Source organism: Chionomys nivalis, chromosome 4 (assembly GCF_950005125.1).
Source record: "Chionomys nivalis chromosome 4, mChiNiv1.1, whole genome shotgun sequence".
Classification (NCBI taxonomy): domain Eukaryota; kingdom Metazoa; phylum Chordata; class Mammalia; order Rodentia; family Cricetidae; genus Chionomys; species Chionomys nivalis.
In genome coordinates this window covers 62,496,314-62,509,927 of record NC_080089.1, presented here as the reverse complement: position 1 = coordinate 62,509,927, position 13,614 = coordinate 62,496,314, and the positions used below count along the sequence as shown (strand labels likewise).

General features: G+C 40.7%; 1 protein-coding gene across 3 annotated transcripts in view; it reads left to right on the top strand.

The window, feature by feature from the left end:
- The window catches only part of Map2k5 (mitogen-activated protein kinase kinase 5), a 231,009-nt gene that overhangs the window by 49,699 nt on the left and 167,696 nt on the right, over positions 1–13,614 (top strand). For all 3 annotated transcript variants that reach the window (XM_057767296.1, XM_057767295.1, XM_057767297.1), the window contains one exon: positions 5,847–5,911. In XM_057767296.1, coding sequence (XP_057623279.1) covers positions 5,847–5,911 — 65 coding nt within the window. The remainder of the gene's footprint in view (positions 1–5,846; positions 5,912–13,614) is intronic.

Genomic DNA, 13,614 nt, shown 5'->3' with positions numbered 1-13,614 from the left:
AAATAGCCTGTCATACAGTCTTCAAAATGAAAAACACTTTTTACTACACGCGTGCGCACACACACACACACACACACACACACTGTCATTCTGAAATTCCCATAATGTTTTGACAAAAATCACAGCCCACAGATATTGTAGTAGGGTCACATATGAGGGTCTTTGCAGTGGGAGATTGGCTTGCAATGGTTTTTGACACTTAAGTATTGTTTATTGCTTTCTCTCGGGAATATGCTAACCCCACAGTAGACAGTGTGGCAGTTTCTTTCTTTCTTCCTTTCTTTCTTTTTTTTTTAAAGATAAGCTAATCTTATGCTTACTCTTTCTCAAAAATAAATAACTAAAAAATGAGAGACAAGTAATACTCCTCCGTATGCTTTCAAAACACCTAATTCTTCTGTGCTGGGGGAGCCGCTCACTGAGGGTGAGATTGCATTGCGGTGAAGCAGTACACATGGCGTGGGCATCGGTAGATCTCCGGGCTGAACACTGACACCATCTGATATGGAAGATGTAAGTCACATTTAACGATACTTGAACACTTGAGTGTAGTTTTATTTTAGTGGTTTAAGCTCTCAAGCATTAATAATGATTTGCCTTTCCACTAGCCTCCACTTAGATTTCATAAGGAATTCATATTAATCATTAACAGAAAGAGACATGATTCTTCAAGATAATCAAATATTGACAGCTTAGAAATAGCCTTCTGCCTGGGTTCATTGATATAGGTTATGTGATATAAATATTTATTTCTTTTCTGTCACTCAGTGTAAATGCCACCAATTGATTCAGCATTGATAGAGTGTCAACAGTTCATAAGAAACATTTGACTGGCTTGTGTTTTCCGATTAGTCTCTGCTCTATAAAGTGGGATTTACTAAATCTCCCCAATTGTCTGCTCATAGAGTGTGACGCCTTCTGAAACCATTATTGCTTTGATTTGTGAAGCAAAGGTCTCGTGCTGGGACTCGGTTCTGTCAGGCCTTTACATATAAAATAGGATTAATTGAGCATTTTTATTTTAATGATTTATAAGTGATATGGTTGTTTTTTAACACAGTCAGACAATAAACAAAGAACATATTCTTTGCTAATCCATAATTGTATTTTGTTTCATTGTCCTCATTAATTTCATTAATATGTTAAATCAAGAACCACTTTACAAGTTTACCTTTAGTCTTTAGAACAGAGCTGTTCTTTTCCTATTACCACTTTATGGTGGAGGATTCCAGTTTCCAGCTTATTAAATGAATAAAAGATATTTGGGGCCTGTTTTATTGGGAGCTGTGAGTCAGACTTGCCATGGTATTTTTGGAGTGTTTTCCCCCACTCAAGTCCAGCGTGACTTTGTCTGATGTTTGCCCTGAGTTTGAGAATGACTGGGAAGAGCCCAGAGGGTCAATTCAAAGGATTTAAAAAGAAACAGTCATCACTCCATGGACCTGTGACCATTGCCTCTGTGTCTCTAAAGTGGTTTCTTTCCCTTTTGTTTCTGATTTTGTAGCGAGATTGACTGTTTACTGTCCTTGTCAGTCCAGGTTAACACTGTGCCAGTTCCTTTCCTGCCACACCTTTGTTGCTTCCAGAATTTGAGGTACCTTTAGAAAAATTCTCTAACCTAGGGAGGGTAGGGATCAGCTGTAACAACTGCCTTTAAAAGCCCAGTCAGCACCAGCATGTAAAGCGCTCCAGTTCCGAATGGTCCAGTGGATGGAGACTGAGGCAGGAAAGAGGCTGAGTGTGAGCCAGATCTGCCGAGTCCCTCTTTCTGCCCAGACATAGCCTGGCCTCAGTGGTGGCTGCTGGCTCCTGCTTTCTTGGCCCCCTCTTCTCTCTGAACTAAAATACAGGTACTACCAACCATCCGCTTTCTTGTTTGTGAATATGCAGCTTCTGTGGCTTTTCCTTCCTCTCCTCTCATACCTGTTGTTTTGCTTATTTGCTTTTTAAAGTTAAAACAGGGAAAATAACTATAATTAAAAACTGGCATCTTCATTAAGTTACAAAACAGTCTCACATCTTTATAGCTTGAAAAGCTATGTGGGGTGGGTGGGGGTGGTTGGGGTGTAGTGATCGTAGTGCATGCATGTATATACATGCTAGTAATGTGCACACATGGAGGTCAAAGATGTCCTCCTCCATTGCTGTCCATTTCAGTTTTTTGAGACAGGCTCTTTTACTGAACCTAGAGCTTGCTATTTTGGTTGTTTGCTGACTAGCAAACTCTAGAGATCCACCTACCTTTGCCCCCTGGCTCTGGCATTGTTGGTGTATGTCGCCATGCCCCATTTTTATGTAGGTGGTAAGAATATGAACTCAATTCCACATGCTTACATAACAAGCATTTTACCAACTCAGCCATCTCCCTAGCTCTTGAGCTAAGTGTTGCTTTTAAAATATACCTTATTAGAAATAAATGAGATTTATTTATTTTGAAAATTGCTTTTAACCTATGAGAGCCTTTTGGTTAGTGGCTGCCTGTCTTTACACACTGACCATTAGAAAGCAGTGTTCCCCCATCTTGCATCCAAGACAGACTGTGGGTGCATAATGCTGAACTAGTGTACTTATGAAGTTATGAATTGGGTTAAGTAGCCTTCAAATGCAATAAAGCTGTGGTTTGTATGATCCTAGTGCTCACATGAATTACTCTAGTTTATAAATCCCACCTCCATTTCTCAGTAAACATGATTCGTGTGCTTCATTCTGAAAGGTTGATTTAATATGCTTATCTAAGAATAACTGGCAAAAATGCATTAGCTGCTTTTTATAGTTTTATGTCATGTATGAAATCCTCAATGTTTTTAAAATTCACTTCATGATCTCTGCTTTAATAAGCTTTTGTCTTTACAATATGATACAATAACCATGTACATGTAGTCCCAAACACAGGAGACTGAGACCAGGAAAAAAAACAAAACAAAACACTTGACCCTAGGACTTCAAGACCCTGTCTCCTAAAACAAGCAGATGGAGCCCAGCTTTTAAAAACATAAGAAATATCATATGCTATAAAACATGGAAAACGCATAAGCAAACAGAAAGATAAAGATATGTACATATGTATTAAATTATTTATTTATTGAGACAAGGTCTCACGATATAGCTCTGGACCCACTAACCTCTAACTCGCTATGTAGACCAGGCTGGCCTCAAACTCACAGTGATCTTCCTGCCTCTGCCTCACTAGGATTAAAGGAGTGTGCCACCATGCCTGCCTCCCTCCCTCCTCCTTTCTTACTTACCGTGTGTGTACGTGCCTGCTTGTCCATATGTACACCATTTGCGTGCAGCGCCCACAGTACCTCAAAGAGAGCATCAGATTCTTCTGAAACTGGTGTTACAAGCGATTGTGGGCCTCCCAGTGTGGGTTCTGGGAACAGAATCCATGTCCTTCGCAAGAGAAACAAGTGTTCTTGACCATTGAGCCATCTCTCTGGCTGTTGATATTCTTAATATTACAGAAAATACTATCAGTTCATTGGCTGGGCAAAGGCCTTTCACACCTTGCAATAGCATGTGATCATTTCTTACTGCTGTAGTCTTTTAAAGTAATATGCCTTTAGAACCTACAATTGAGAACCACATCTATGTTTATGATCTTGCATAATCTTCCTTATTATCTAGGGGATTCCATAATTTCATCTTAATTTTTAGCACTCATTTCATGTACACATGCAACAACAGGCTTTGTCCCTCCTCAACTTCTCACCAATCTGCCTCATGAGTCTCTAAGTCCCTCCCCTGATGTTGTAAACCTACTGTTCCTAATGGAGTTGGCATGTGGGAATACTGGCCACTCCTCTTTTGTGAGTATCGTTAGAATTGGAGGTGTAGGTGGTCAGAGATACCCATACCTTGCTCTTTGCTGGTGGGAAGGACTTGCTCACAAATGTTAGCCCTTCCAGAACCCAGACCCTCTGAGCTGTATGCATGCCTACATCCCAATTGCCCTTTGACCTTAGTGCCACCAATTCAGAGTTTGTGCACTTGACTAAGTGACATTTCTCCCTCCTAGAAATTTACTTCGAGCCACAGTGAGAATGTATCTCGTTAGGCAAGTTAATGGTGCAAATTAGGTTGTTGGAGGCATGTTTAGATTACCTAGAGAAATGCTCTCAGGGAATTGGCTTGGTAGCTGTTCATACCTGCCAGTAGACAGCGCTGCTCATGAACCCTTCATCAATCAAAGCGAAGCGAGTGGCAGTCCTGCTCGCCTAGCATTCCTGGGCTGCTGTTCTCCATGTTGTCAGAAAAGGTGTCATTTAGTCCAGAGTAATGTGGCTTTCTCTCCTTCATGCCACATCTTTTCTACAGGGTAAAATATCATTTTATTACATTAGTAGTTTAAAGGTCACGAGAACAGAATTTTCCTCGAATATAGAAGCAGTTGGCAATTTTTCTGACTTGTCTGCCAGTGTTTTTCCACTGACCTTAAATATAGCAATTAGCCGATTGTAAATTGCATCAATCAGGTTGTACAACAATTAAATCTGGTGCTGAATTGACCCTCACACATGAGTCTGTCGATACTCTTTTAGGAACTGGCAGAATGGCTTGGCAAGGAAGCTGTCGCTTCTACTTGCACCACACACTTAATTATCACAGTCCTCCGAAGCTTCAACCGCAGAAATGTAGAGAGGAAAACTATTTCCCTTGATAAATGAAGCCTGTGCTTTATTCAGAAGGTGGGAGTTTAGAGCAGAGCAAATATTTAAAGCTTTACTATAATAATGGTCCAAAAGCAAACTATTATTTTCCAAGTGATATTGAATTAAGAACTCCATCCATTTTCTGCCCAATGCAAGGCAATGCAATTCCCTGGAAATTGATTTTTTTCAGAGCTTACTTTCCCAAGCTTTAGCTATATGGAAAACAATACCTTTATTAAATCTACTTTGTGAATAAAGTTGGCAGTTAATTTTTATGCAGCCGTACCAGTACCTAAAGAATTACTGAGTATATCAAATGGAGTCAGACTAGCTTTAAAGTCGTTTGATAAATGATTATTTAGGGAGTCCCTTAAAGACTTGAAAACATTACTTTGTGGGTGCCAACATAATTTACCTGCCATTCATGATTACAAACAAGAGTGGTGTTTTTGGTGTAAGTTTTGTAGAACCTTAGGAAACATGCATGCTGTCTTGTACTTTACGTTATAGGAGTAGCATTAGTTGATTCACACACATGTTGTGTGTTCCCTGTAGGCATTATGATGTTGGCATGTGGTTTGGCGTTTACCAATCAACATAATATGATTTCTACCCAGCTATTGCTGTGTACTAACTTATCATTTGCAAAGAAAACCTCTTTCTACTTGAGGAAAATGATAAACATTATTCAGTTTGCTCTGTGTTAATTATGGGGTCACCCAAGGAGTTTTCAGGGGCTAGTTTATTTACACAGCATGCATAAATTACTGGCTCTGTGTGTGTGTGTGCATGCATGCACGTGTGCGCTCGAGTGTGAGATCACACCAAGCTTGGCTTTGGTCCTGTGTGTGTCGCTGGTTGGCATTAGTTCTGTGCCATGCTGGAGACCATTTTCCTATCAGTATCTGTCTGACCTGACCCTTCTGAGCTATGTTATATCATTCCATTTTGACACCTTTTATCAAACTTTAATGAAATGACCCAGGCAAACAAATTGTCATTAAACTTTCCATCACTTTGTCCCTTGGTATCGTCTTTTATAAATTGGACAGCAAATGTTGTATTGATCCTCTCGTTCTTGCAGCTGAACTTGGAATGACCCAGCCTGCTTGTTGTTTATGGCCCAGAGTTGCTTTCCTTGACATTTCCATCCGCAGCATGACACCCTTTTGTTTTTCTTTCTTTCCTGTGGAGATGAATGAACAAGACATACGGTATCGAGACACCCTTGGCCATGGCAACGGAGGCACAGTCTACAAGTGAGTAGTCATTCTGTTTAAACTTTCTGTCTACTTTGCCAAGTGCTGAGAGCCAGGTACCTCATGGCAAGGTTTTACATGTCCACCACTGCTTGGATTTTATTTCCACATTTGACACCAGGATCTGCAAGGCAACTTCTATTTTCTCGGGAATTGCTTGAAAATGCATTTATATTGCCTTTTTAATATTTCTGAGTCTGCATCTCTCCTGGGTGAGTGGTTACTGGTCCACCATTAGCAAGTGTGCGTCTTTTACTGACCTGAAGTTTAGCACATGTTTTTCTTTGCTCTTTAACACCTTTACTTATTATTGTTATTTTTGAAACTTGTTCTCACCTTGTGCTGGTCTCTTGCCTGTTTACAGTTATGCCCAGTGGAAACCAAACCTTATAAATATCAATACTCTGCCCTGTGTTGACACTGCTATTAAAAATCCTTTTTCCTGTTGTGTTTCCCTCCCTCTCGCCCTCCCCCAGAGTGTTTCTGCTACACACATTGATGAATATGTTAAGTTAGGAGACTCTCCCAATCCAGTTGCAGTGATCTTACCCTAAAGGAGTGTTCATTTTCATATTAAAAAAATGCTAAGCATAAAAAAAAAGTTCTCTCGACAGGGAAGTCCCTCTCACGGCAATGCAGAGTTTAAACTACATAATGTAATATGTGGCACTTAATAGTCTGCACTGGTGTATGAAAAATATTCCTCTAGGAATTAACAAATTCATCCTCCGTAAGAAAGCCCTTAGGGCAACAGAGCTTTCTTGCACACACACCAGCCCCATACCGAATTGTGCTTGTGTTTTTACCATGGATATTATAATATTAAAAATAATTGGGGTTATAAAAGAATTAATTTGTATTCTGATTGGTTCCTTGTGAACCCAACACATCCTTTTGTATTGATGCCGTCTTGGCATGGAATTGGACAGGGAGTTAAGAGATCCTTCAAGTCATCTGATCCAGTCATCCTCCCAGGGTTCAGTTCCCCTAAGGACAGCCAGGATGTGGGTCCTCTCCTAGGGCTTCTGACCCCTTAGGTACAGCCAAGATGTGGGTTCACTCCTGGGGTTTTTGACCCCCTAAATACAGCAAAGATGAGGGTCCTCTCCCAAAACATAGTTCTTTAAGAACTTGTGCTAGGCATGGCATTATGTGCACACCTTCAAATCCAGTATCAGGAGGTAGATGCAAGTGGATCTCTGTGAGTTCCAGGCTAGCCAGGGATGCATAGTGAGGCCCTGTCCCCAAAATAACAACAAAACCTTAGTAATCACAGCCCTTGGGATGCTGGGGCAGGAGGATTGTTAAGAGTCTGAGATCAACATGGGCTAATGGTGAGTTGATTGCTAGCATAATCCACAGCATGTGAACATGCCTCAAAAAAATTCAAAAGCAAAAACAAAAGAACAGAAAGTGCATTCATCTTTTAGATGATTTTTCCTTCAGATAATTTAATAACGTGAATCGTTGGTCTGAAATTAAGTCCTGCCACAATGATGCTGGGACTGAACCCAGGGACCAGAGTTCCTGAGCTGCACCTCCAGTACAGATGTTAAAATTCTAATCATCTGTAAAATTGCAATACAAATATAAAAGGGGGGAGTATACAGGGAAGCAGAAATAACTTGTCTACTTCCTCAAGGGGAGATTACAAAATTGTGCTGCTGTTGTTTCAAAAATATTTTGATCATGTTTAAATATAAAATTTAACATCATCATAAATTTTGGTGCTTTTTTTCCCTCCTGACACATGGTCTCACTGTGTAGCTCTGGCTGGCTTGGAACTTTTTATGTAGACCTGGATGGCCTGGAACTCACAGAGATTCTCCTGCTTCCATCTTCTGGGTGCTGGGACTAAGAGCATGCTCCAGCATACCTTGGTTTGTAAGCATCTTTAATGTGTGATTTGGTGGCATTAGGTACATTCCCGCTCAGAAGCTGCCATCACTCCCCACTGTCTTCAGAACTCTCTTGGAGAATTTTCCCACTAAATATCCCTCACACTGGGGTTTAGCCACAGAGCTGGGCTAGAAAGCCTTTCATTGGGACTGACATGTCCCTTGGACGTTTCAAAAGTCTGTATCTCAGGTTCTTGTGGTTGTTGAAATGCAGATGCCCTTATCAACTTCTCCCAAGGGTTCACCTAGCTGCCCTCGTCCACGCTCACTGAGTCTTAGGGGGTTAGTAGCTTCTCCCAAGGGTTCACCTAGCTGCCCTCATCCACGCTCACTGAGTCTTAGGGGGTTAGTAGCTTCTCCCAAGGGTTCACCTAGCTGCCCTCATCCACGCTCACTGAGTCTTAGGGGGTTAGTAGCTTCTCCCACAGGTTCACCTAGCTGTCCTCGTCCACACTCACTGAGTCTCACAGGATTACCGTTTGGACTGCAGTTGCTTCGGGAAGGTAAATGGTGTGTCATCATGATGGAGGACTTCTTTTAATTAGTACATTTCTCATTAAAAAAAAAAAAGTCCATGTGTCCTATTGCCTACACAATTCTGTTACTTGTATATTTTGTTTTGAGACTGGATCTTGCCACATTGCCCAACGTGGTCTTGAGTTCCTTGGTTCAAGCGAGCCTCTTGCCTCAGCTTCCTGAATATAGGTGTCTGTCACTGCAGTTGGTTCATATCTAGTTCTTAAAGGGAAAGAAAGTGACGATATCCACACCAAAGCCACTGTGGTCGATGACTGCCCTTCATTTCTGGGCTTCAGTGTGCAGTGTCCTTGTAACCCTGGCTTTCAGTTCACCACAGAATAACACTCCAGTCATCAAGAGCGGAGCGTTCAGTTTACCAAAGCCTTTAAGGAACACTGTTTGATGTGTTGTGATTGCGTTTCTCTTACATCAAGTTTACCTTAATAGTGTTTACTATAAAAATTGTAGGTTTTTTCCCAGAAATAAAATGATTACATTAGAGGCTATGCTACATAAACTAGATGAAGAAAATATTGGAAAATCCACTCATTGGTAACAAAACTGCCTAATGGTTCTATTTAATTTTCTTCTTAGGAAGTATAATAAAGCTAATAAGTGTGCATTCAATCTTTTCAGTTCACTTATTAGGATGCTGTAAATTTCAAGTGATCTGGTACCTCATGTAACTGTGATGTCTATTATTTAATAGTTGGCACGTTTTCATCATTTCAATCTAGATATTTCCCTCAGTTGGCTGTGTAAAAGCTGGCACCAGACATCTGGACTGGTGTAGTATAGACTCCGTGTAGGCCATTCTCTGGGTTTTGGTTCATGTTTCTTGTTGAGATTTGAAGCACAGCCGAAGTGTGGCAGAAGGGGAAGTTTGGGAAAGGAAAACGGGCATTTTCATTGATCCCCTACCAAAGCCTTACAAATCTCCAAAAATCTTACAAGAAAGGCATGTTTTAATTCCTGATTCACAGTGAACTTCAAAACTGCAGTGGATACAGGGAAGTATATGTTGTAGTTAACTGTGCGGGCTCTCAGTTTGAATTCTATGTCTGTTGCTAACTAGCCATGCGAATCAGGCAATTTGTGTATAGTCTTCTGTCTCAATGTTACTGCCAGTAGAGTGGGGAGAGTAGTAGGAGCTGTCTTTTCAGATTGCTGCACATTTATGAGAGATCACAGAAGGCCGAGCCTTGTGGCTGACACGTTTTCATGGTGGCTTCTGGTAATGATAGGATTGACAGTGTGAACTCTCATTTTCTACCCTTACATGGTCTGGAGCTCATGTTGAGAAGCATCTATAAAAACAATCTCAGAATCATCCATGGACTCAATTAACTTGGAAAAATCTTCACTATGCTGCATGTTATATAATTTTAATTTTCTTATTATCCCACTAATAAAACGTTGTTAGATTGTCACACTGCGACTTTCTGAAAGCTTCATGGTATTTTCTCTGGTATCACAGTTTGTTTTCAGACTGTCACAGGATGGCTCACATGGTGTAAGCCCATTGTGCCACTGGAAAGTAAGAGGGCTCTGTTTATTTAGTCATCCATCGGCCAGGCCAGAACCCTAGGCAATGTCTCCTTTTCTTTTTTTCCCCTCTGTGCTTTCCCCTAGGCTGTGTTGTTCTCAAGGTCAGGCAGAGTCTATTGTGTCCTTTGTATTCCCTAGCACACCAGATACAGTGTCAAGCACTGAGTGGATGCTTGGTGCATGCTGGCTGAAATAAGAGTGAGAGAAAACGAGGCTTCCAGTCAGGTTTTGGTGGGCTCCTTAATTGCACCCTTCCCTGTCTCTCTCACCTAGAAGGGGGTTTCCAGACCAAGGACGACTATTTATTGTTGTTAAGATTTTGAGGACACAGCATCTTCTTGCCCAGAAAACTAGTCCCTGTTCCCTTTTCTTGGATAGTTTGTGGCACTGAAATCAGAGTGATTGACAGACCCGGTTACTCTGGACACATACATCCCGTGGTTCCAAAGCCAGCCACTCAGACTCTGCTTCGGACAGAGCTGCTGCACTCAGACTTCAGAAGTGCAGGATGGTTAAGTCTTGTGTGCATTGGGCTGCCCATTAGCCAATAGTCACCCAAGTTAATAGAGAGACTGCCTGGTAGCTAGCAGTCGCCCAAGTCACCAGAGGGTCTGCCCATTAGCTAACAGTCACCCAAGTCACCAAAACTCATCACTTCAAGTTTTTTTTTTTTTTACTTACACCTCCCCAACCCCCCCCAGACTGGGTTTATCTGTAGCCTTGGAACCTGTCCTGGATTTAGCTCATGTAGACCAGGCTGGCCCCAAACTCACAGAGATCCACCTGCCTCTACCTCCTGAGTACTGAGATTAAAGGCGCATGACACCACCACCTGGCTGTTTGTCTGTTTTTTAATGCAAAATTTTTAAGTTAATTCTTAGATTTCTTAGATTTTGTTTGTTTGGGTTTTGTTTTGAGTTTTTTGTTGTTGTTGTTTTTTTTTGTTTTTTTTTTTTGGTTTTTGTTTTGTTTTGATTTTCAAGACAGGGTTTCTCTGTAGATTTAGAGCCTGTTCTGAAACTCCCTCTGTAGACCACACTCATTTGAACTCACAGAGATCAGCCTGTCTGCCTCCCGAGTGTTTGAATGATGGCTAATGTTTTGGTCATGAGTTCCTGTCTCTAGATGTTAGAAATTAGTGAATTTTCCATGTCTAATTCCTCCCTGTAATACAGTGAAGAATCCTGTCTGGATATTGTATAAATTTTCAGTAACATTTATTTCATCTATATGATGTTTTAAAGATTGAATATGTGTCATTATTTAAGGTTTTTATCTCGAGACAATAAGAAGAAAGGGAGGGTAATTCTCGGGGTTGGTTTCTGTTGTTTCCTTTAAATGATGTTCTTTAAGCTTCAAGCTGGGGACAGTCCTTGGAGGGAGTAGCAAAATCCTATGAGTTCCTAAGTCAACTGCTGGTCCTGTGATATGATGATGAAACCAACTAAAATAAATGTGTACTTAGAAGCTGGGGTTCTAATAAGTCATTATAGTAATTGATTTATGTATTGAAAAGCAGAATCTCCGATGGGCATTTACATAAAGTGGGAAAATACATGAGTTATCTAATTAAATGTCATTTAGTAGGCAAAATATATCAAAACCATAGGATTCCTAAAAACATAACAAAACTGGCCTTGATAGTGAGAATGAAGAGTGTCACTGTCTTGAGAATCCTGTGTGACACTGTCTTGGTTGGCAGCAGGCCATATAGACAAGAGTGGTCCATGATGACATTGTAATCATCTGGAGCAACGGTTCTTAACCTGTGGGCCATGATCCCTTTGGGGTTGCATATCAGGTATCCTACAGATAGGATATTTAAATTAAAGTTCACAATAGTAGCAAAATTACAGTTATAAAGTAGCAATGAAACAATTTTATGGTTGGGGTCTCCACAACATAAGGGCCTGTATTAATGGATCGCAGCGTTAGGAAGGTTGAGAACCACTGACCCAGAGGGTAGGTTATAGGTGTCTTTCACAGTGTATGTACACTCTCTGATGTCTGTATAGTGGCAGAATTGCCTAAGTGGGTTTCTCACGCTGCATGCCTTTGTTGACTGAGACATTGAGGTTAATTCCAGTCGAATTCTACTATTATTGAAATTCTTTATTTAGAACCACATAATCCCCCAGAAGCTTTGACTTCCTCTCTCACCAGCCAGCCTGCAGGTGTCAAACAGAAGCAGTGACCCTGCGCCTTCATATTTCCCCTGACATGTATCTCATATATTAAAAGTAGTTTTTAAATGGTTTTGATATTGACCTGAGAGCCAGGATGCTTGTTTGATTTATCTTGACCTTAAATTTCCAGTGAAATGAAGAGCATTTTCTTTGCAGCCAAGATCATATTTTAAACAAGCAACAAGGCCTCATCCTAATGTAAAATTAAATACTTACATATGGCTGGGTTGCATTACGGTATCACTTGGTGAACAAGGATTGTAATGTTTTCAGAAAATCAATGAGTATTTGTCAAATAAAATTAATTATGTATGCTTCCCCCTCTTCCCCTCTCAGCACTCACCATTCTGGGCTTGTTTCCTGCAGTAATATGTACTGTATTGATCCGAAGCTGGAGAGCAAACCTGAGCCCAAGCGTCTCTTCACACACCTTTCCCACCTACGCCCCCCCACCCTCTGCGTCCACGTGCTCATATCCATTATGGCAATGATGGATTATTGGCATCTCACCAACATGACAGGATGTCACAGGTCGCTGAGCAGAGACTTTCAGAATATGTTTCCACTTGAATTAACTATTATTGAAATAGTTTATTGAGATTGAAGTATTGATCTTTTTTTTTTCTCCTAACTGTAGCTTAAGGGAAGGAAGAGGAGGCAGTGGTGTTTTTGAAAGACACTAAATTTTATTTTTAAAAATCTCATTTATTTAGCCTTTTCTTCTTCCTGTTTTATAGCCCCTATAGTTTTATTGCTTGGAAAAGGGTATCTTGGCTTTATTTTTATGACAGTATAATTATACTTCAGAAATGCACTTGATTACTATGGGTAACAAAATTGTTCTACTATATTGGTTTGGCCAATATTGCTATACAAACAACTTTTCAGTCAATTGAGTCTGGTAAAAATCAATACATTATGGTAATATTTCAAGTAAGAATTTGCTGAATCTAAATGTTTCAACGCATTCTGTTTCATGGAAAAATAAGTTTGAGATTACAAGACTTCTTTGTAATATTTTATGTTAATAAAGTGCCTTGTTTATGGAGAAATTTCAGCTCCCCAGTGTCAGTGCTTGTGTGCAGGTACAAGATGCATTAGCATGCATCTGTTAGCAGAAGGTGAGAGAGACGCTGCTTCCATCTGAAGTCATTTCTCTGGCTGCCTCGGGAGGCCACCATCTAAGTGTGACGCTGTCCTGCAGCATGTCCCTTGGCATTTGTGGGCTTTTTTTAAATTTCTGGTATTAAGTTAGCAGAGACATGAGTTCAAAGGAACAAATCTGGACAAATAATGAGGCCTGGCAGGCGTGCTTCTTCAGACTGCCTTCATTTGTTGACCTGCAAGTTATGAGTGTATGCTGTCAAGCGCCCTGTGTCCTGGGAGACACAGAAGTTCTGTCCACAGGTGATACATGACCTCAGGCTAGCCTCAGGCCCAGACGGAATACAAGGTGTCTTAGTTAGGGTTTCTGTTGCTGTGAAGAGACACCATGACCAAAGAAACTCATAAAAGAAAACATTTAATTGGGGCTGGATTTTGGTTTCAGAGG